Consider the following 25,023-nt stretch of genomic DNA (forward strand, 5'->3'; position numbering starts at 1 on the left):
TGCAAAGAGAACATCTTCTGACCTTCTGTGGGTAAATAAAAGGATGTTAAAGCAACAGAATGAAAGAGATCGGGTTGGGTAGGCTTTAAACAGGTCTGTTTGGAATGGAAAAAGTGGTCCTTGACATAAATGAGTATTCAATGCATTCGGCAGAGTCTATTTATGTTTTCAACCTCATTTTTGCGTTCAAAAACGGACAGACTGCAATCATGACGATAAAACTTAACGTTCGTTTAGTTAAGAAGTTTTGAGAAGTAAATCGTGATAAATGAAGCGGTATTGACACTAGTAAAGCTCTTCATCTTCTATTTGGTGTCTTTAGAAATGGCTAGCCATATAACTAATTAATACCTTCTAAGTTTCCTTTGAGCTTCGAGCTATGCTTTTTATTTTTATTTTTTAATTTAAGACTCCCTGTGCAACACGAAGAAACAATAATGAGAATAGCTTATTCTTGTTGCATAATTGAACATTATATCAACAGTGTTTCATCACCCTAACTTCCAAGAAGATGCTGTTGATATGATCGTTCTATAGCTTTGCTTGTTAGCAACTGCATGAAAGATTACAAACAAAGCGTTAATATCTGACAATCCTTCAACGGGACAAAACACACCCCTTCGCATGGCTGCCATTTGTTAGTCGCATTTGCGTCGAATGGCCATAATTAAGTATATTTGCCTCACAAATAATATCGTCTTGGGTCGACCTTTCTTCTTCCGGCGATTCACCCAGGTCTGTTCCGATTGCTCCACCAGATACAATAAATCATACAAAGTTGGTGTCGCCCCAGAACCGTCCAGACGCTGGGAAAGGATTTCTGTCTGTCACTAACGATCACCCGAACCGGTTGAAGTTTTTCCGTTGAAAAATGGTCTTTAATGGTGGGTCGGAAAGGAGAGCAAGCAGCTCGAACTTGAACTTTTGTGTGTGTGTGCGCTAGCTGGCTGTAGTATTCTCGCACCAATCCATTGGGACGTTGAGCAATGAAACCGAACTGCTGGAATCATACGTTTCAGCCAACCAAGCATACTCTAGCAGTAGCGCCAGCCTCGCCAGCACTTGCAAATCAATAACAATTCGTTTGAGCTCCCAATACCCATCAGCACCCGTTGCAAACCCGGACCGTTCGTACACGCTCCGGATAATGATTCGTTCGTTCGGAACGATGTGTGTGACATCGGCGCATATCCAATCCGAGCGTACAGTACCGCACAGAAGCAGCCATGCTTACGGATCACTGTTGCGAACCCTCGGTGCCGAATCCTGCAGCTTATGAACCTGCCAAACGGAAATTGATTTGGAAGCTCGTGATGTGGCGAGAGATCAATAAGCAGCCAGGGGCAAGCGCTCGGAGCCGGTGCTGGCGCCTGGCACAAATAAGGCGCAGAGCCTGTGCCGCTCTGTGATTGGAGATTCGATTGCACGCCCACGCGGGTGCCCTTTGCCTGGTCTGGTGCCTTCACCAAAACGATTTGCAATCCTTTTTTTATCTAGCATCACGTGAGGGTGTGTAGCTTAGTGTAAATATTTGCCAAAACTCAGCTCTGCCGGTTGCTGCAAGGCGAGTGGGGATAGGGGTGGCAAACAAAAAGCAGGAAAGAAAACAACGCCAAAACTAGACACAAGCGCTCGAGCAACAATGCCACCGTTTTTGGCAGGGCTGGCTGGGTGGCAGCAGCCAGAATGCGTCCTCCCATCGGCTCCAAAATCCTTCTCACCAACGGGGGCTTTTCATGCATCCGAGAGGCTGGGTTGGATCAATCGATCGATTGAATGAGTGTGCTTGTGTGGGAGAGCGCGTTTCGAAGAGGGCTGTGAATTGCCAGCTTTGGTAAGTTTGATTGGTATTTCAATAAGTGGCAGCCGGCTTTAAGGTGAATTGAGTTTTGATACTCTTCGACAGGTTGGCTCGTACGAGCGAATATGGATGGAGCTGACAACAAAAAAGTGTAGCAAAAGTTCTGCACCTATTTAGGGAAAATTGTATCGCTTTTGCTCTACCACTCTTGCTCAATATCCTTCCACATGCACCGACCTGATACGCTGCTCTGTTTTCGAATGAGCAAGAAAAGAGGCAAGAACACGGCCAGGAAGGAAGTTTTCAATTTGTAGTCTAGCCCGGGTGAATAGTTTCCGGTTGGGAAAATTAATGCGGTTAGTGAGCAAACTCTTGACAGATTCTACGTTTTTTTTCAGCACGTCCCAGTCTTCCAGTTCCCTTTTGTGAGGTGAGCGCATATTGATTCGTTTCGCCCACTTGAAGGCGGCAAAATAGGAAATGATGAGAGAAGAGCGAATAAAAAATATAAAAAAAGACACGCGAATACTTCACCATTCTGCTCACCGAGTGCACGTTTCCAATCAAAATGTGTCACGCTCTTGACTTTTTAGCCTGCCATGTTCGCGGTTCGGAAAAGAGTTTGCCAAACCAGCCCTCCTTGCCCCTTCATTCGTCCCCGCCAGTTGGCTAAGTGACACAGGAAATTGTAACGCAGAGGGAGCCGAAGTGGAAATGAAATTTCCAACAACCGACACTCGTTACCCGATTCAAGGTGCGCTTTTCGTACTTGAGATGGGTACTTTTGTGCAGAAAGAATCGTCGGGCAACGCAAGCAACGTGTGTGCGGGAAGTGGTTTCACAAGAAAAATTGAAGCACATCGAGAAAGCGAGCGAGAAAGAGAGAGGGAAAGAGAGAGATAGCATGATCGAAAGGCAAGTATGCAGGAAAGTACGGGACCAGCCAAACTACCGAACCGAACCAATCAAACACTCGAAGGGAAAATTCATCATTTTGCACGCAACCACGTGAGTGGGGGAAAAGGATCAGGCGTAATGGGGCTGAAGGTGCACACATTGATGACAAATGGAATGTAAACTCTGGGTGTGTGGAAAGTTTGTTCGCCTTTCCGTGTACGGGCTCGTGCGGAGTAGGGCAATTGAATAACACTAACGAACAAATCAATCAATGTCGGCCGCACGTTCGCGAGCACGTCATCATTTTTGCCGCGAGTGCTATCTGGTGCGAATGGTTACGTGGTTTACATCTGTTTTCTCGCTTTCCTTCGTCTGTCGTGGTAGTTTTCGTAAGCATCCTGTTTACCTTAGGGTTATTACAGCTGGCGAGTTAAATTGTAGCACTCGAGGAAGTAGTAACGTTGGAGAAATAAGAATGGAAAAACGTATCTCATTCTCGAGATAACATATTCCTCATACTTTGTTAGACCATTATGTTCAATATGGTTGCAATTATTGTTTGAAAAAAAGTATTTGAATAGACATCTACCATCACATACCTTTAAACTCAACGAATCATTAGGATATCTTTTTTTCGTGATTTCCCACAAGAAAGAGTGAAGAAAGTGTTCCAAAATTATGTGAGTCCTTGAAAATCACCATAAAGGTTGATTAATTAGCGCTACAGCTAAAACTACATATAATTCACTTAATGATATTACAATGAGCGTTAATGTACGTGATGGTGGATTCTACAGGCTTTGCAATGCAATTAAAAGATAATCTGTTCACAAAAATAGGACAGAGAAAACTGTATAACAATATTCATTCGACAAGACCAGTTTGAGGATCGCGTTGTCTAAAATAACCCGGAAAATACTTAGCAAAACGTCTGCTCACAAACCAAAATAGTTGGAAGCTTACATTCGCTTCACTTCAGTCGTTGAAACAACAACTGATTCCATATAAGCTACACCAATCAGCCATGACACCGTAAAGAGGGGAATACAACACTTCCGGGAAAGATTACTGCTCACATATGTTCACCTGCTTAAGCTCACTGTGCAGTGCGATGGCAATGGAAAGGTTTCACGAAATCTATAATTAGATAGCAAATTGAGCAAATTGAGACGAAGGAAAAAAGGATCAACATTATCCGTACGATGAGTAAGTTTCGATGAGACGAAGGGAATCGATCGTGTACCACTGCCGCTCGGTTAACGAGGGAACAGCAGGAAATGGGTTATGGCTTCGGCGAAAGGATTCAGTCAGCGAGAGCAACTAAGGATAAATCCTGCCACCCGTCTTGCTCCTGCCTGGTAAACAAGTAGGGATGTATTAATTATGCAAACAAACGGATGAATAATGTGTTAACACAACGGCACGGCAAACCATCCTACCAATAAGGACGGGCACGTGTTTCGGAAGGGTGCGTTGGCCGTGTGTGCCGTTGCTTGCTAGACATTGGAAACATTTCAAATCAAAAGACCCAACGCACAGCTGCACGCAGATGATTCGTTATTCATTTATCGATCATCAGAAAACGAAATGATGTGATGCGCTGGCAGGCCATTCGTTAGCTCTCAGGCCTAACTCAGGCAACAGGAAAGACATCGGCACACACGTCCACCAAAATGTTGTGTCTTGCTTTCTGGCAGCCGAAGCACGTCCGGGTGGAAAGAAACGAACCAGCCAGCCAGCCGTAAGTGGGAACAATTTTCATCAGCAATATTTACGTACTTCCGGGCATGCTTTGAGCCACCCTTTCGTACAGGGGCGTATCCGTACAGGGGCTCTCAACTAACGATAGCACGCACACGCACACATTCACACCCGTACAGCTTATCAACGCGTCCTCATCACAACCTTTTTCGTCACCAAGCACAGCTCGGGCTAGCACAGTTCGGGGAACGGCAATGGATGCCAAGTTAAGCAAAAAATCTCCTTTTCGGCAGATTTTTAAGGGACAGACGATAAAACCGACAACAGACCGGATCTATTTGGGAAATGGAATAAAATGGACCCACAGCTCCCATCATTCGCAACGGGACGGGCTTCGTTTGGCTTTGGAATTATCGCGTTCGTTAGCTTTTAGCAGGCAAAGCGAATAAAAGCAAAGGTCGAGGAGAGCATTGGCAGATCGGTATAAATGAAGGCATTGCATTGACCTCCGTCTTTAGGTTCAGGAATAATGGAAAAGAATATTACGGAATCGAAGAAATAGCGAGTATATAGGTGGTTGAATTTTGTGTAAGAGTTTTCATCGTATTAAAAAACCAGTTATTTTTAAAATATGTTTAAATTAAAAAGAACCTTTTTTCGTGTGAAAATATTAACAGTACAAAAGGCAGGAAAAAACAGTGCTACGAAAAAATCGATGACAATAATAAAGAATTAAAATACAAGTTCAAAACTGGTTATTATTAACTCGTTAAAAAGGAAATAATTGTTTTAAATTATTTTGTTTAGGTTGAAAATAATTTAGAAAAATCCTTCAAGCAACAATCTTTCCATAAATTCAGAAAAATGTTTTATGTCGTTTTTGAGATTTCGTTCTGCTTTTGTCAACGTTTTGCCCTACTGTGCCCGGCACCAAACCACTGCTTTTTTGTCGACAAAAAAGTTGCCCACTTGCCTCAAACTCTCCGCCGTACGCTGTGCACAAACACAACCCATTTGTCCTACCGATCCCGGCTCGCACCAAACAAATATAGCCGGCCATAAAATGCAGTCTGGCGAAATCTGCTGACGGGCTGGCGCGCTGTTCAGGGACGCGCTGGCGCTGCAGCTTCGCAAACCTGGCGTTGCGAAATTGCCAATGCTGGATAGGGTGGTTGGAGGCGGGTAGTGAGCGTTGGGGTTTGCGAAAATCCCGCACAAGTGAAAGGTTAAAACGAACAGCAAATATTAAATCAAATTGTCCGCTCCGATGAAGCAGAATTTCGGGGCAGCAGCAGCGGGCCCAGTTGAAGGAAAATCCCTTGCAGCACAAAGCGGTGCGAGAGAGGTGGCGTAGATGAGAGGCCAGGGCACGGCAAAACAGATGTTGACCTGCCTGTCTGTTCCACTCACACACACCTCACCCCGAGCACAGCCCAAAAGTGGCCGATATACTGCAGTGCATCGGATCAGGTAAGATATATGGCTGTTTGTTCATGATTTGTTGAATTTTGCGACGGTTCGCTGGTTGCTGCAGCAGCAGCAGCAGCAGCCGAAATTCGACGTGATTTTCGAGATTCGCATTCGCGCTGCTACGATTTATTAGATCGGTATCGGTAGAGTGGAGACATTTCCAGGTGCAGCTTTAGGTGGCAGGGCAAACAAGCACAAGAAAAGCAGCAGCAGCAGCAGCATCGGTCCTATTGCACGCTATTTATCTGTAGGCTTGGTTTTGGTAGAACACACTCAAACAAAACTGGCCATTAAAGGGTGTGCGGTGTGTGTGTGTGTGTCTGTGCGTTTCTGCTACCGGGAAAGTGCCAGCTCTCTGTGTACTGTTGATTTTCACACGCGAATTAATCAAATATGCCCGTCAGAGGAAAGGGTCGCCTAAGCCAAACACGTGCATTGGCATGGCTGCTAAATGATGCACCAGCACTCGAAATATTGCCCAACTGTGTGTGGGTTTGCCGATGTCGGTGTGTGTGTGTGTGTGTGCATTTCCATTTCGATAACTAAATTAGTGCAGTGACTGCAGCATGGCAATCCGGTTGCATCCAGACGGTTCGGAATGTTTGATTTAAATGGCGCGATATCTGAGTGACAGTCGACGGATTTGTGGCGTTGTTTTGGCATTATTCACACCACTTTCCAGTACCGACATTCCTTTCGATTCCCGTGGGCGCCCGAAAAGGACCAGGTTGGATGGGTAATTAACTGTCGAGCTACGGCGCAAAACAAAATAAAACTCCTTCCTTCGGGGACTTCCTTCACTCGTGCGCTAAAATCCCTACAGGGCGTAATTTAAATTAAATCGCTTTAATGCGATGTATCACCAATCGCATTATTACACTCTCTTTGAATTGCTCTCTAAGCATGCTGTGCTGTTTGTATCTGTTTGCGCGTTGCAGAACAGCTTTTCACCCCCTTTTTGCAATGTAATTAGCCGTACTCTTTATCACATTTCGCTGCCCGGGATGATGAGAGCGTAAGCTTTTTCGCCCCACCCCCAACTAGCTTTTTAATCTTCACCCCCCCCGTACCGAGGCAGGAAAGCAGAGCGTGAGCGAGATTCGTTAATCCCACGTCGCTTCACCCACGTCGCTGCCGGCAGTCGTGTGCTACAGCGGGGTTGAGATTTCCACCTACCTGGATCATCGTCGTCCTCCGCCCAGTCGATCTGTGCACGGGCGAGATTAGCCAGCATTACCAGCGTGACTGCCAGTGTGATGCTTCGCGCTGCCGCCGGTTTCATGGTACGTAGCAAACAGCCGCAACAACGTAAACTCCGCAAACTCACACAGACACAAAACAGCAGCGAAAACTCAAAACCGTGGTGGTGGAAAATTCACGATTGGCTCAGTCGGACAAACACACACACGCACACCACCCCGGGATGCCCAAGTTGGGCAAAGATTTTGCACCGTCGTTTTCCACACCACTCTGACAGGGGGTGCGGTGGTTGCGTGACGGGATGCGGCGGGTCTCGTCGGGCTTTCGGGTTGATTATTCAAAACTCACAGCGAATCAACCGGAGATAATCACGTTTCAACATCATTTTCCCTCACGCTAAGCTTCCTGCTAACGGGCGCACGCACACACAAGCACATCAATGGTGGGTGAAAGCGCACACAGACACACACGCACAGACGCAAGCACACAAACACACACGCACACTTTCACTGTCGGGGGATAGCTGGGAAGCTTCACTTTCTCTTTAGCAGAGTGCACATGCACTTGCACACACGCTCTCACACACAAACACTGGAAAAGCACTGATTTTAACGCTTTCAATCGCGCTTTTTTACCGGCGCGAATGTATGCCGGATGAGATTACACTGTTTGGCATGCTTTTTTCTTTGTTAGTATCGCAACATTGCTCTTCAGATCACTCCTCACGTGGGGTTTGGTTCGATAGTTGGGTGTAACATTTTTTTCAGATAGACTTCTTCACCGCTCGTGACACTCTAAAATCGTTTGTACCTGAGAAATATAAACGGGAGTAATTATTATGGAGAAAATTGTTAGGAAAATACAGCCAATCCGTTATTGGGCTTTTCATATATCGTCTCATCGGTAAGAGAAGTACATCTTATATTATTAAACTTAAAGGCACTATTTACATACATATTTTTTTGAGTACTGCCCGTCTACTAACGAGCTGTGTAGGGCACAGCATTTCGCTCCAGTAGCAACATAACGATTAGTCAGGACCGACTTTTGTTCGAATAGTTTCCACCCGGATAAACACGCTTGCATGAAGCAATGCGGCCAACGTCTCGCGCTACTCGCAACAACCGAACTCTGCGACACGTGATCAATCGGTTGCATAAGGAGAATAACTACAAACAAAACAACAACAACAACAAAAAAAACCTTGAAACGGATTAGAACATTTTCCCGCAATCGCATCACACAGAACTTGCCGGGTTGTCATCAGTTCGTGTTGGCGTGCTGCAATCTCCAAACCGAGTGAGCATTATTTCTGCCGCACTACCCCCCAAGCCACCCACCCAGGCATCAGGCAAATGCAACTGAGGCTGCTCGGTCGAATATCCTCACCATCTCGGAATGTGTCTCGAAAAGCGGTTGCTGCATGCAGTAAATCCCAAAACTCCCTCGACAGGACGCCCAGCTACTGTTATTGTTTCGTCAGCACATATGCTCCCCGATCGGCGCTAGCTTTCGGGCTCGGAACGGAACGAAGCTTCCGGTATACAACGAAGCGATGCTTCGTGTGTGTTTCTGTATATGTGCTTCTTCCTGTGTTGCTCGATGATAGTATTCGTATGCCTCTGTGCAGGCAGTGTGGATAGCAAGGATTTTCATTTATCCACTGCTCAATAAATCCCTTTAACGAAGCCGATATGGGTGAGGCGGAAGTTTGTGCTTTGATGAAACCGGGATTAGCGTACCAAGTGGGGGGGATCTGGGGACGTGGCGTTAGGAGGGGCGTCAGGACATTGGGGTAGGAAAAAGCTTAGCGCCATGTAAAACTGACGCTCCATTCCAGCTGCGTTTGTACTGCCTGCTGCTGGCTTAAAACTATTCAAGCGCACCGACAGAACAAAGATGCTTCATAAAAGGCCGATGTGCTGCTACCGATCGGTGGTACGGTGTGTGGGTGTGTGCATTGCACATGGCATAACAATAAATAGAAGTGTGTGAATAAGAACAAGCTTTCGAAACGTGTACAACCGGTCTAATCATTTGCGAACATTTCTAAGAATTGTTGGATTTGCATCGAAAAATGAAAGCCGATTAGCATTCGAAGCTGCAACGTGGTTCGCTTTAAAAGGCATTTAAACTCCACGCTTGGCTGGATTCTTTCTCTAACGAAGGTACGGAGAAAGGCTATTTTGGAGGCAAAAAAAAAAGGAAAAGCCTTCCCGGAGAGTTGCTGGCAGCCAGCAAAGGCATGGCAAATTAACTCAATTTTTAGCATTTATTTCTATCCCATCGAGTTCGTGTGAGAGGTTTTTTTTGGTGTGGCATTTGCTATAGAACAGTTTGAAAGAAGGATAATAAACCAAACTTTTGCCTCGCTTCTTGACACATTTTCCCCACTGCTGGACCTTTTCCTCGCTTCTGCAAAAACTACTTTTAATTGTGATTAAATTTTTTTTCATCGCACGAATTTCTACGAAACCGTGTCCCAGAACGAGTAGCGCACGAGTTGATCTTATTTCGAATACAAGCGCCCCACGAACGGTACTATTTTCGTAGGAAATCGAAAAACGAAAAAGATGACAAGAGTGCCGGAAACAAAAAGGAAATGAGAATCAGAATGCAGCGAAAAATAATTTAAAATAAAAGATGAAGAAAACGCCACGAAATTAAAGCGGAAGCAATGGATTCGATTTTGCAGAAATCTCACGAGGGCAATTTGTTCGATGATTTCTTGCATCGATCGGTTTTTCTTCGGAAGCGTTTCGCTTTTATCGTTTCTGGGAAAGTTATTTCTATGAAGCGAAGAGTGAGAAAAACATAAACTCCATCCCACTATGGTGGGTGCTGGGGGAAAACTTCTTGCGGAAATCTTGTCGTTCTTTGGAGTGAAAGATGATTGCGTTTTTGCTTGCGATTTTTGCACATGAAACTTTCATAACACTACTTCCGGGAACAGGGGGTAAAAAGATGCGAAAAAGAAAAACATAAAACCGATGAAACCTAAAAGCAGAAAATAGAAAATCCAGATGGGCAATGCAGAACAATGCTGCATTCACATGAAAGGGTGCAAGAAGCGCTGTGTAATGACGCTTGTTCAAACATGCTAGCGTAAGCTAATGTAGCACAGCCCAGATTACAGCTGTCGGAAAACATACCTGCAAAAGTAATTAGTCCACCCTGTTTGAACTTTCCCTGCCCTTGTCTTCTGGCCACGGTCGCCATTCAGCAGCTGCACCGTTCCCGTTTGACTCACGTCGTCCCCGGTGTAAAACCAGGAGCGGATGTTAAAGTGCTACTTATCTTCATGATAGCTTTATGAGATGATGATGTTACATATTGAAAGATTTCCTAGGGGTTAGTTTTTGCTGGCACCCGTACCCCGTCTCTCTTGCGTTGTATCGGGGGTTTTTCACAACGAATCGCTACCCACTCGTTATGTCCATTTGGTTTGAAAGATCCCCCGGTCGGTGGAACGGGTTTGGGCGAAAGAAAAACAACAGTCTACCGGCAGTGGCCAGGGGGTCCGGGGGGCAATGGTGCAGAAGTTCAAATGAAGCACTATTGGACGACCATCATCATCATCATCATCACCATCGTCATCATCATCATCCTCGACGTCGTCGCCGGCGGAAGTGAATGAGGTTAAAGCTATTTCCCACTTTTCTTTATCGCTTCACCGCATACACACCAAGCTGGGTCTGTGATTTTCTTCCGCTGCCGGTATGCCTCCATTTTCACAGTGGTATATTTGAACACGCAGAGCAGGAGCTTGTTGAATCTCTGCTTGGGCGAGAGTTTTGTTTTGGTTGTAAAAGTTTTGCGTTCGCTGTGCTGCGAAGAAGAGATGACTTTAGTGCAGCGATACGAACAGAGCACTAATATCAAGCAAGTTATATTTATCATTTATGATCTGTTGGGAGCTGCTGGCAGCTATCCTTCGAATTCAAAATTTGAACTGTCAATGAAAGTGGGTACAAAAAATTATGGTAGTAAATTCTACTAATTTTCTAGTTTCAAACAAAGGCTTTCAATTTTTATACAAAAAAATAGCGAAAAGATTTTTCGCTTCAGAAACCCTATAGTGCGCCGCACGGTCACTAATACCGGTCTTTAGCAGCAGCAGCATTGGCTAGTCCGGATGAAAGGTTTGCCCTGTTTTTGTGCGCGCTACAAGTTTTCCCATTAAACGTGCCCCCGATGCAGACGAATCGGAAGACGTCAGCAGCAGCAGCAGCACCACCACCACCAGTCTTAAGACGCACACAACATCGCTCGATAGTGCACACGAACCAACGGGTCGTACGAGACGCACTGGCATAACGGGGGTTTGTGAAATGTTTATCTGCACTGGCGATGGGCTGTCGTGTCCCCGGTGTCACACCAGCGTGGTAGGTTGGTAAGATTGGTGTTGGTGTTCGCCATCGTCTCCGTCGTCGTTCTTTATGAATCACAGACTGGTGGGTAGAAATGGACTAAACCGTATGGTTTTCCCCCGGCGTAAGAACGGGGTCGAGTCGAGTGGGTGAAATGTTGGCTGCGAGCATAAAAAGTAACGACACAGCATACGTCGTGCCGTGCTAATGTTGTTTCCGGCGAAAAGCCAACGAACGTTGATGCGTTCGAGCAGCGGTAGAGCAGCTCCAGGAGGATTACTTTTCGGGAAGTAAATGTTAAAACAAAGTAAGAGAAAGAGCCACAGGGAGTGTGAGTGAAATCTTGGACAGCTAATCTTTCGTTAACTAAACGTTGAATCGGCACTAGGTATCATAATACCTTCTCAACACATGCCTTAACACAGTGTCATACAGTTGCACTGCAAGAGACGATTAGTTACTACATTACCTAGCTGGGGAAGTGTTAATAAACATTAACGCTTATTTGGACGTTTGACGGTTGAGTTTTTGTTCTTCAAAAATAATCTCCAGCGATATTCTACCACAGCAGCCGATAGAATAGCAACCCAACACCGTTATCATGAAGGATTTATGCGCTTCTTACCTTTCGTGTTGGTGCTTTTTATGTGCTTTTTTCTATTGCCAAGTTTTCCACTTTCGCAGAAGTTTGCTGAGAAGCTGCCACACGAAATGTAAAGTTTTGTACTGCTGGGATTGATGAAGACGGCTGCTGTCTATAAAGCTCTATCCTGGTAATTGGCTATCAGTTTTCCCATGAGGAATAGAAAACTTCAACCGCAAGCTTCTTGTTGTAAAGAAAGCGAGCAATACTTGTTTACTACTCTTAACTGTGAGAAACAGAAAACAAAACCATTCTCCTTAGATTCACTCCACACTTTAACTTCGTTTTGTATACAGCGATAACAAAAAATCAACTCAAATTGATGCACGTATCGCATTACCAAAAACCATTAAATCTTGTTGATCCAGGGATAGCGATCGCCCGAGCATCGCTCATTAGAGGCAACCACCATGCCCTGCAATCGCTTTCCAGTGACACGTGGCATCAATTATTTGCTCAACTTTCGACGCTCAGCAGATTGCTCCGAACGACAAAGTATCCGATTTCGCTTGTCAAAAGTAACGGCCTCTTTGATCATCCGTGTGACGCTTTGACTAAACGTGTGCGTTAAACGGTTCGGAAAAGATATAGCAGAAGCGGCTGCTGGAGTACAGAAAAGCAAGCAAGCGCCTTTTTTGTCTTGCTTTCTCTCCCGTGTAACAACAGGGCAGGGGCTAAATTGAATATAAAAGCCACGGAACGTCGGAAGCCCCAGCGCTACAAACAAAACCTTTAAGCAATGGCGAAACCTCGCTGAAACTCGTTCGAGCGTCTTGCCGGGGCGGACCGTTGGCGCTGAAGGTGCTGCTAAAGTTTAAGAGCACTCGAGCATTTAAAATTTTCCAGAAATTAATTGAGCATTGCCAAGTAATCCTTTTTTGCTCATTAATAATTTTGCAGCACCTTTCCGTCCTGGCGGGAGCGCCCATAACTTGTTCAATTCTACGGTCACACCCGCCCGGCCGCACACTTTTCCTCGCCGAAGGTGCACTTTAATTTGCTGTTCGCTTTTCCTTACTGCAACTGACGGACTCAAACATAAGAAAAAAATGCTCATACACTTACACACCCACCAGCATGGTTCGAATGCGCCAGTTTCTGTTAGGGCGTAAGAAGAGCACACACAAAAAAACTGATCAACCCAAATGCGCTTGATGATGGTGGTCGACTTTAGCATACTTTCGGAGGAAGACCGACCAAACGAAACGAAGGCACAAAACGCTTCATGCAGCACGATGAGATCGAACCCGAACTACTGGTTGGGGTGGCTAGCAATGGGCCAGTGCCGGATTCTGAAGAGGCTCGGAGCAATCTGTAACACGTTAAAGGCAAACTCTTGGGAATGTTCTTTTTGCTCCCTTCTAGAGCACGAGCGGAGTGAAGTGTGTGTGTGAAAGAGCAAGAAAAGGTCGAATGGAGATGGAAAGCCTCTTAAGAATGTTTCCATTATCCTTTCCACGCAACGCTGACCTCCGGGGTTTGGGCGAAAGGAGTCGCTGCCCAAGCCCGTGCTGTCTGCCGCTGACCTGTTCATTAATTCATTACGAATACCCTTGATAATGGTGCCGATCGTTTACTTACGCTAGTTCGGTTCAATCGCTTCACCAACAATACATTCGAAAGCGCTCTGCAGTGAAATGCCGGGAAGCGGTGGTTTTCCGAGAGTTGTGAGCCCATTAGGGAATCGATTTGGGATTGGGGGAGTTTTTTGTTGCTGTTGTTGTTGTCTCCTGTGGCCCTTCTGGAAAGCTGACCAGAGCAGTTGTAAAATTCGATCCTGTCAGTGACATTTCAATGCGATTGATTTGTTTTACAGCTTACACCGTGCTTTTAGGGTCGTTATCATGGCTATGCTTTTTTTCTCCTCATTTTAATTGTCTTTGTTGCCGCTGCTTTGTAAGCTACCAATTGAGCGTCATTAATAATAGGAGAAAGGAAACAGAAAGGGGAAGGGGGAAGAACCAAGCTTTCTAAATCAAACCCCCCCGCAATATAGTCGAATGTCGGTGAGTTATGGTCCAATTAGTGGAACTAGAGCTAGTGAAACCGAGGACGGATGGCCGAAACTCGAACTCGTTCACTCCCCTAAAAAGCCCGGATAATCGATTGAAACTTTTCCATTATTTTCCATTTTAGTCAATAATCTATCGATTATCCTCGTTGTTTGGGGGTTTCCCGCTATCAGTTTCCCGTTCAACTGAACGGTCAACGCGTAAAGCAAAAAGACAACGCTTTAAAACCAGCGCCCGGAAGCGGACGATTATATTTCACCGCACGGTACGAACTTCGCTAGGCTCTTGCTGGGTAACCGCCCACCGTCGTCCTAGCTGGAGCACCACAAAGTTCGAACCGAACGGGTGAAGTCGTACGGTTTCGATCGCAACATCATTATCAGGAGCAGGGCGGACGAAATTATAGACCTTTCGGGATGGCGGTTAAAATGCGAAGTTACCGATGCGGTCGTGGGTCGGTTGTTTTGGGTAAACTTTTGGAAGCTTATTGACGAGCTTGCATGAAAATAAATAGCCCGTTTTAATGCCCTCACTGTGGTGGAAGTTTTTCGTGTTGTTTTCTCCTCTTTGTGTGCATTAGCTGGGAGAGAACAAAACATTGGGCTAGCTCATGACGGTTTAACGTGCTAATGATAAGTTCTAATTGCTGTAAATGGATTATTTTTGCCAAATAATTGAGTTCCGCAAAGTCGTTTATTTTAAGTGAACATTAATCTGCTTTAGGAATTGAATAGGTAGCCTGTCGGTTTTTAATCATTTTCACCCCTTTGTCGACAGAAAAGGAAAAAAAAAACTCCTAAAGATATGCAATCCGTGTGCTTAGCAGTGAATTGTAAGGACCAAAAGGTATGCAATCCGTAAGCATAAGTAACGGTGAAGCAACGTAGTTGATGTTTTATAAACCAGTAAGAAGATTATAGTAAAAAAATCTGCTGTTAAAAAAGCTAACCTTTGTTTCCGTTCAATCTAAATACAGTTGCTTTGAATTGCAATTCAAGAGAATGAATCGATATCCGTATCGTTTGGTTCATTAGCAGCTATGTTACAATCATCCAACGTACATACCATCCAATCGTACTTGTAAACGTTTTAAACGTAATTGAAAACGACTCATTCTCTCTGATTGCAATCCATACGAAATTAATTGAGATTCAAACCACATGAAACTGGGACCGGATGTTCGCAAACATTGAACAAATAAGTTCAATTATAAATTAAATGATACAGAGCCCTTTAACTCATCTCGAAACATATTATACCACTAATTACCAATATATTTCACAGCTGCCAGCATTAAAGTCGCAGTGGCGCACGACTTTTCTCGATTGCACGACTTTTCTCTGCAGTGGTAGATTAGGTCATGCCAAGCACACCCCCGAACTAGCTACCGAGCATTCGGCGGCAAAGGCACGGAAACAGATGCACATGCGAACGAGTGTGCAATTCCTCGGCAGCGGGCAAACGGCAGGCACAGGTAGCTGAAATTGAAATGTGCACGGTAAGAAGTATTTTCAAGTCACATCCTGCTCCATCGTTCACTCTGCAGTGAACGAGGGACCCGAGCAAGTGTCGATCCGTTGCACGGGCCTGACTTCGTACACGTTTGATTCAATAACGACAGTCGAACGCTGCAGTGTTCCCCGAGTCCCCTGGAGCGCCGTGCCGCTCCCTAACAAAACTGGGGGCACTCGAAACCTTACCGCTTACGTCACTTGTACGGAGGTTTGTGCTGCTGCCTACCTTCTATCCTACAGACTCATTGCAACTGCCCCCGTCCCTCAGCCCCACTGAACCTGCAGCGCCTTTCATCAGCCAGTGTGCCGTCGAACAGATACGCGGCCAGAATTTAAAATCAACCGCTCGGGCACCGCTTCTCACATCTCTCTGTACGCTTCGGTTCGTTTAAGGTAAGCTAGAATTGGATTCTTTTGCCAAGGAGTTGCTTGGGTTTTTTTTGGTTGCTGCTGCTGTTAGCTCTTTACTCTCCCTCTTTGCACTCCATTTCCCACGCTCGAGCGCTTTCCTCACTCGGTTGCTACTACTACTGGTGCCGTTCTTAACCAGCGCACGATCATATGCTGGCGGTGCGGTATTCCGTTCCACTGGGAAGGGCACACGATTTCCTGCATCGATTTTGTTGTGTGTCTTCTTTGTTGTTTGCTAGCCCCACACAAGCACCGTCGAATGCCTGTTTTGCCTGTGAACTTGAGTTGGAAGGAAAGGCCGGGCACTTGAGCCATTCCCCCAACCTTCCTGGCCCCGGCACTTGAACGCCGAATGGTGACAACAATGTGTTAAGCAGGCGGCAACGTGCTCACCATTTCCGCGCCCAAGCGGACAAGCAAGCGGGAGGGGTTGAGCGCGGTTCGCCGGAGGGTTAAAGTGAAAAATCGTATCAGTAACAAGTGTGTAAGTTTGCATAAATGAGACACTTGAATTCGGTGTAAATTTCGCATTCGAATCAGATTTTTTGCCGTTGCTGTCGCCTGCTTCCGTCTTTGCGGGGTAGGACGGTTGAACGTTTGGGAATGTGTGAACAGGGCAAGCTTGAGGGAAAGATGCGTACCCTATGGAGAAGAAAATGGTAATAACGGCAACGACGGTTATCGTTACCGTTGTTTGGCGTGTGCGCATTTTGAAGAAAAAAATCCCTTTGGCGTGGTAGTTGGCTTCACCATTGAGGTGTGTATTTTTACATTTCAATGGAAGTTTTCACACACACACACACACACACACACACACACACTCAGGCACAGATTGAAACGTTTTCCAGCGAGATGAGCAGATGAAATTTAATCGAAAGTTATGGGCGGCTTAGTGCGGGCTTTTGTTTCGTGCAAATGTATACTTGGCTGAGGTTTTCCGCAAGCTGAATGAGGTTTTTATAGAAAAGCAAATAAAATACAATTTACAATAAAAAAATCGCCATGTTTAATAAAAGCGAATAATTCAGTAAAACGATAAAATGAAATAAAAGCATTTCACAAAATTCTATACTCTGAGTTACTATTCAATAGAGCCAGTGAAAGAATTTTAGTTCAATTACTGCATGTTCTACAGTTGTGTTGTTCTACGAAAAAAGGATATTGCAAATGTTTAAAGCAGCATGGAACTATATTGTTCACTTAGCTTCACATTGTTTAAAGGCTTTTCATTGCAGTAAAACCATCAGCAACGTTTTGTTTCTCTGTTTATTGTTTTTTTTTTTAAAGATTTAATGCCAATACTGGGTAATGAGCACAGCTCTAAAAGCAAACAATTCGAATCCTTTAACCTGATTTGATCATTATCAGTGGTACGGCATAAAATCATTCATTGCTTGCTTAAATTAAATTACCAAGCAATTGTTAATGTTATAATTTGCCGGGGTTTTCAGATTCAAAATAAAGCGTACGCTGGCTCAGCTAGCTGGAGAAACCCTGTAAAACATTATTAAATTTATTGTTTACAACATTATTTATATAGCTCATAAACCATACTCTTTGATAGTGCTGAAAAGTGCTCAAATTAAATGTTAAGTCCCATTTGATTCCAGGAAGCTTGTAAAAGAACAAACAAACTCGTGCGATTGGGTGCTTTGAAGCGATACATTGCACAGTCGCAAACATATTGCGATCGAAATTGAATCGTTTCGATGTGAGTGATTTTTACATTTATTTATTTGCTGATATTGTAATTGGTTTTGAAATAAAGCAACTCTCAACTGGTAAATGTATCAAAATGCTCCCCATTGCATGCTTAACAACGATGTACTGCAACACGAATTATGGTACCGTAGCATTTTACATGCAAATGACTAGATAACGGTCTGATTATTTTCAACGTTGGTCCCCCGTTAACCAGCTGTATTCGCTTGGCATGTGTAAATTCCAACACATCACCTTCTGACTGGTTCGACCGTGTAAAACGCACCGCGAACAAACTCACCGGTTTGCTTCAACAGCCGTAGGTCGCCGGTCGAAGAATAGGCTGTCACAAAATAATTACCCATTTATCATGTGCCTTCTGATGAGCTTTCCTGGACCTGCTCTATAAACTACCTTTGCTCTTTTCCTCACTCTTTCTCTCTTTTGCACGCACACACAAACCCGTACTATAATAACAAAACAGCATTAAAGCTGCACGGTTCCCGGGTTCCGCGGCGAGATGAGAAATTATTCATACAGCTCGTTCCCTATTCGCATTTTACCGGCACACAGTTGGGTTGGGTTCATTTATCTGTTTTCTAGCGCTTTTCAATCTTCCGCTTTCAATCCCCGCACCTTCACAATCCGGAAGGAATTAAGTGCCAACTATAGGCACCGTTGTCGTCGGGACAATGTGTTTCACGTGCACAACCAATCAACACCGGGTCGGGTGGGCGCACCATGTTGTGTGTGTGTGTGTGCGTTGTTCACTATTGAACCAGGCGTCTCCATTCTCACGCCCGTCCGCAGTGCACCGGTAGGGGCAAAGAAATGTTATTTCAGGATCTGTTTGGGAAACGATTACCGGTGGGCCGGGAACAATAAGCTATTTAACAACGACCTTGGCACAGTGGTGAACCGGCCAATGCGTGCGGACAAAGGCCATCATTTGACGTGTACAAGGGTCCCGGGCGTGATCGGGCGATTAACTTGCGCAGCGAAGTTATTTTGAGGTCGGCCAGATGGAGTAGATGTAGCGCCGGTTGACTTACGCGCTTGTTCCAGTTTTGGCGACGCCGGACGAAAGGAAAAGGTAAGCTGGGGAACTTTCACATCCTTGAAACAGCACGACCGCTTTTTCATCCCCAGCAAGGACGCTTTTTGACCCTTTTTGTGTGACAAATTAACTTGCCAATCGCTACCCAACCTAACCCCGGAACGCTATCGTGATGGGAGTACAGTTGGCTTGAAGCATTTAAATTGTATTCTAGTCACCACACTGTTCCCTTACTGGCCTGGCTTCTTGAAAGCAATGTGGGCAGAACAAAAAAGCATACAGCGGGCAAAGACTAATAAACATTACCCGGTATAGACAAGCAAATACTGCCAGGAATGTGTTGTCTATTCAGTTGCGGCTGTTGTCTGTATTGTCTGTGGTTGATAGAAAAAAAAACTATGCCACAAAGCCCGTTGTTATCCTGCTTGACTTTGACCTCAGCTCATAATTGAGGTGGACAGTGGGGCGTGAACGATGGTACAAGTAGCTTCACGAGTAGCTCACCCCACCCGTTTGAACGATACAATCGCACGGACCGATCTTAATGATGGTTTGCCTTCCCCGCACAATAGTACCGGGCTGACAGTGTGTTGGTATCGGTGTGCGCAAAAGTGTGCATAGAATTGGAATTTTATTTGCCCGACCAAGTGAATGACCGGTAAGCGAGGTACAGCGGAGTTTTGTCGCTTTTATAAAATGAGCTCTGACATACATGAGGCAATTAAAAAGTATCATGTATGCATTGCTGTACAAAAACACAAATTAAAAAAAAATGATATTTTCTTGATAATTTTATTCCCATAAACCTTTGGCTTTGAATCTGAGATGAAATTTTTAGATGTAAAACTTATTGAAGTGATAAGTTTGCATTGATAAATCTTGTTTCGATCTGAAACATTACAAGCTGATCGCGCAATGCTATTACGGAACAATCCAAATGTTGTGTTGATTATTCTGCATAGCAAACGCATTTTGCATCCTCTTAATGTTACCGTTTCCATGTAACAAATTAGTTATGAATGTCATACAACGTTTCGTTTTACAGTTAGTGACAAATCATGAAAAAGAAGCTGTTTTAGTTTTTTCAATAATACTCGGGAGACAATATTCATTAGTAGCTAGAGCTAAATTAATGGTCAATAGTACCACTTGCTGACTGTGATTTTGATCAATTATTGGCGGTTTTACACAATGTCGGTTGTCGATGTTCTAATAAAATAGAGTATCCGCTTGTTCAGTACGGCTCTAGTTTAGCAGTAAAATTAATAATAAAGCTTTGTACACTTTCACCTTTTTCCAACAAAATTATGATAGAAAGTATTTACTTAGCATTGAGAGCAACAACATTATAGAAACGTCAATTTACAAATATTGCACGTTAAACATACTCCAGTGAATTGAGTGGATGAAATAAATTCACATGAAAAGGACCGCTTAATGTGACACCATATTGGCTTCAATTAAATTATCCTTCCACTCAATTTGCAAGCGACGAGCAAAGTCAAATTATTCGCTTTTAAGCAGTGCATCTGTCATGATATACGCGTGGTGGTGATGGTGGTGAGTGTGCTCTTCAAACAACCACCCTTGGGTAATATCTCAATCAAAAGCAGCAAGATGCAATCAAATGGGAAGGAGGAAAAAACACTCACACAGCCCTCCCCCTAATGGCATCATAAATTATAGCCTTCAGGCTGTGCGGACTCTTCCCGCAATGCGACGCCAAATTGCTCACCATCAGTGCAGCCCGATTCACATCTCCTCAGTTCCTTATCGCTGGGTCGCTGGTGGACTTTACTCACTGCATCTCCCGCCCATCCGACCGATAGAGAGCGGAGTTCACTAATGAACCTTCGTCCTCGTTCCGTAATTATCCTCTCCGTGCTAGGAAACGGCCGACAGCCCGGCCAGCCGGTCCAAAGATCCCGTGGCCGTGTTCCGAGGTGAATTAAAGGTTCCATACATCCTGCTCACACACACACACACACACACACACAAACACACGTGCAGTTCGTCCTTGCACGCCACCTGACCTGCCCAACTCGCGTATCAGTTTATGAAATAGCACGTTGGCGGGAAATAACACCGTAAATCGCGTATCGCCAATCTGCACCGTTACCGGCAACACTAATCACCGCATGGCTCCCAATTGGCGTTGGTAGACTGGTGGTGGTGGAGTGGTCACCCGCCCGCTGCTCAAGCGTTTGTGAGCTCCTGTAGCCTGTTTGAAAGGTGCCCGGGCAAAGGGGGGCGCGGATACACAGAAGAAAATAGAGAAAGGCCACATTTGTCCCGACCGGTCAATCTTCAGCAGCTCGTTGAAGAGGACGTGCGGGAACGAAGCACGGCGTGTTGAAACCCCGCGGTCACCGTTGAAAGGACCGGAAAAGCGCGTTAATTAAAAACAACATCAAAGCGTGCCATGGTTTCAATGAGTGGGTCGCATAGTCACCGTGGTTATTTTTTTTTTATTCTTCCTTTGCTAGGTTTCCTTGTTTTTTGTTCCTCGTTTTTGTTGTTGCTGCTGTTATGCTTTCCCCCGCGCTCTTTGCGCACTGTGCCAGCGTGGAGCCAAACGTTTTGTTCGTGCTGTGAGTGTTTTACTTCGCTCCGTTGTTCTTCCACCTCTTTTTGCGAGCAGCGTCAGCTTTGGCGGCAAGGACGGTAGCCCCCCCGGTGGCGAGATGGTACGGCATTGCCCCGGTAAATGTTTCGTTCGTTTCGTTTTTTGTTTTTTTTTTTTTGTTTTGTATTTTGATTTTTGGGGTGGTATTATGTACGCTGCTTCTTGTTGCTTGCCCGCTGCTTCCTCTAATATACCCAATTTCGGTTGGTGCCAAAAATTGATTTTTCCTTCCTCAAAAGCATAAGCACAAACCACCACAGGAACAAAACCAAGAGCCAAAACAGAACGAGAAAATAAAACATGGAATTTCCCACGTCAGACTCGAAAGGTCGGCTCACGGTGAAGTCGGCGCCGGTCGCACACTATATTACGTTTTTTATTGTGCGTTTGTGTGTGTGTGTGTGTGTGTGTGTGTGTGTGTGTGTGTGTGTGTGTTTGCTGGTCAGCCGGGTGCTGTGGGCTGCGTGAACAAGCGGATAATTTAGCCTTACCGTTTCAGGAAAAAAAGAAAGGTGCTCATGTGCGGTGGTTTTCGGTGAACCGGACGAGGGCACAAATGGGCGATTCGGCTTAAGGAGACTATTAATTCACCTGTTCCACGGCCATCACCAAAGCGGCAGCTGGAGTGAAGGCAAGAAGGAAAGAGAAAGAAAGCAGAGAGAGAGAGAGAGAGAGAGAGAGAGAGTGGAGAAGGGAAGCCAAATTAACTGCCACCAGCACATACGCTTCGTTTGGCGTTTTTTTGTCGCGTTTGATGATGCTTTCCCTCGTGTGAAGGTGTGGAAATTCACTCAATGGGAACTTTTAAAAGATGTTTTCTTTGACCGTGCCCTACAGCAGCAAACACACGCACTACAGCTCCAGAAAAAAAAAAACTAAAAGGGAAGGTACTGCGGACTGTGGAAATGGTTCACGATAAAGCTTACAGCGAACATTCGGTGACACGTTGTGTGCTTAACTTTTCACGTTTCCCGTAAAAGCCGTCAGCAAACAACGGGCAACAATCAAGCACGATCGTTCTGCAAAGTGCACAACAAAAAAAAAGGCGATCACCAAGTCGAAAGAAAATCCAAATCAACGAGCGGAAAAAGCCTCCGCCTCGAGCCCACGCTAGACAGGTGCAGGTTATATTTGTACCATTTTTTTCCGGTTCTATCTGTTTGCGTCCGTTTTTTTTCTTCTGTGCTCCTGCTTTAAGTCTTGCTTCGCTTTCGCTCGTGTTGCCTGCCCAGCGAGCTGTACAAGCCGGTGACAGGGCAAAACGATAAGTTAAGTAGAATGGCACCGAATGGTAACGCACAGCTAAAAGGTTTCCGTCGTGTAAAATGCTCCGCTGCCTTTTGCGCCGGGACATTTCACCTGCGGAGGGCCGCTCGATCGATCGAACGCGCCTTGTTGCGTGGCGTTGCCGCACGGAGGACGTTGCAACCATTTAAACTGACATTATTCATTGCCGGCAACCTGGCCTGGCCTGGTCTGGGCTGACATTGCCCGGGCCCGAGTTTTGCGGTGGAAAAGATTTTTGCACCGTGAGGTCGTCACCCAAGCCTTCTTAATCCTTCCCGTGTTGGGCGAGTGAGCGAACCCGTTTTGCAAAGCAGACACCGTAACGTGCTGCATACGCTTGGAAGATGCTGGCGGTAGCACACTTACGATGTTTCGGCGCGGTAGAGCGGAGTTGGTTGAGCGTTTTTTTTTGTGTAACGAAATATTGCACGGAGCTTTGAAGCTTTCGGTGTCTTTTGAACTTGTCACAGAACTTGTTATTTATTTTGTTTTTCTTTTCAAATTCACTCACTCACGCACACATGAGGGCCAGTGGTTAATCTTCTCTTTTAGCAAGCAGAGCATTATGAATTTTCCTGGCCGCTGAAACAGTCGCCAGAGCAAGCACGTTCCTTTCGTCTTGAATTCCAATCACGGAGCCCATAAACTTACACACAACCTGAGCCACACACACAGCTATTTGTACAGAACACGCATACATACACGCTCACAAAACAACGCCCCACACAACCGAGCTCGTTCACACGCTACTAAACTCGTTGGCCTTAATCCGTGACTGCGCTAATTGAGCTTTGTTATGGTATTTGGCCGAATCGGAACGATGGTGATGACTAATTTCCCAGGCACACTTCCGGTCCCCGCTAGGGGCTTCCGTTACCGTTATAAACCCAACGCCATCTTCAGTTACACACATGCACACACCTACACACGGAGAAAGACACACGAGACACTCTTCGGCGTTGCGAGTAGGAATGGTTCGCCAATATCGTTTAGCTCGTTTGTTCCAAACCACGTGAAGGCAAATGGCTTTTCAGCACAGACTTTTCACTGGTTGGGTCACCACTCAGTACACGACGAGCCGTGAAGGGTTGGGTAACAGTGTGACACCCTTGCTTGCCTGTACGTTAGATGCATACACACCGGCACTGGCCACACATACACCCATTAAGACACACACACACACACACACAAACACCAACCAACAATTTTCCCAAAATGGAAGGCTTGTTGATGTTCATACACGCGTTTCTTGTTTCGGTCTCGCAAAACTTCCGCCCCTAATCCGGCAGTGGAATAAGTTTCTGCGTACCGTGACTGGCAGAACGGCGCCCGATTGATGGCCGGGCGAAGGCTTTCTAAGCCCCGTTGCCACCCGTTGTGTAAACTTTTGTGTGTTTTTGGCTTACGCAGTGAAAAACTGTTCGTCGAGAGCGAACGGACACGGATCCGGTTCGTTGTACGGTTCGGACAAAACTGGAGCAGCATTTGCCGAGGCGGTATACCACCCGCCGAGGGGGGCCCGAACGATGGCCGAACGATGGTGCTAAACGGTCGGGCAGGGTTCCGGCGTGCGTTCCGACGCTGCCGAGAACTGTCAAAGTTCGGCCGCTTGGCGTGGAAAACTCCGAACCCACCTGCCTTGGTCGTCGTCCTTGGTTCGTCGTTCGGCACGAACGTGGAAAGTGAGAAAATGTTCAAACCCTGAGTTTCGCACCAAACGTATTTCCCCAATTTGTGAACAGAGAGCCTAAAGGGCGAGAGCGAGAGAGAGAGAGAGAGCGAAACGTTTCGTAACTGTGCTGTAGTACGTTTGGAGGAGAATGTGAGAGTACGGAGCCTTTGCACGGTTAATCGAGTGCTCGAATAATGGTTGCTGTTGATACGGTGGAAATGAGATTGAGATTTGAAAAATAGCTCCATTCGAGCAGTTCTCCGTGATTTTGAGTAATGTCGTGTACGCTCTCGCTGAATTATACAACACGCTTGGTTGTTGCTGGAACGTGTTAAAAGATAATGCAAAATGATTTCGTCGAAACAGTTGTTGCTACATGTTGCTCCTTCGTTTGAAAATGAGTTTAGGAGTTTCATGAATATCAGCAGTATGAAAGTGAAAAGTCAAACCGTATTGCTATGGATTACATTTTTGGAATTGTAATATTTTCTTGGTAAATTAAATTGAATCGGTCATATCACTGCTTAATGCACTCAACTGTAGCAAACATTTTTAAGTTGAGAAAAAAAGATTTCCAATAATTGTACTAGTTGTAATTGTACTGGTAAGTTCAACAAATCAGCTCATAGCAATTTGAAGAAAAACAAATTAACACAACACA

The 25,023-nt window shown here is 45.3% G+C and overlaps 1 protein-coding gene across 3 annotated transcripts in view; it reads right to left on the reverse strand.

Moving 5' to 3' along the window:
- LOC1279738 (uncharacterized) overlaps window positions 1–24,194 on the reverse strand; it is a 135,910-nt gene extending 111,716 nt beyond the window's left edge. For 2 of the 3 annotated variants that reach the window (XM_061643513.1, XM_061643511.1), the window contains exons 1-2: window positions 24,097–24,194; window positions 7,046–7,879 (exon numbers count right to left, since the gene is read on the reverse strand). In XM_061643513.1, the coding sequence (XP_061499497.1) occupies window positions 7,046–7,151 (106 nt within the window). In that variant the 5' untranslated portion in view covers window positions 7,152–7,879; window positions 24,097–24,194. Of the gene's footprint in view, window positions 1–7,045; window positions 7,880–23,999 lie in introns of all 3 variants that reach the window. The other variant, XM_061643512.1, reaches the window with a different exon arrangement.
- Between the last annotated feature and the right edge of the window lie 829 nt (window positions 24,195–25,023).

This window comes from Anopheles gambiae, chromosome 2 (assembly GCF_943734735.2).
Source record: "Anopheles gambiae chromosome 2, idAnoGambNW_F1_1, whole genome shotgun sequence".
NCBI classification, from domain to species: domain Eukaryota; kingdom Metazoa; phylum Arthropoda; class Insecta; order Diptera; family Culicidae; genus Anopheles; species Anopheles gambiae.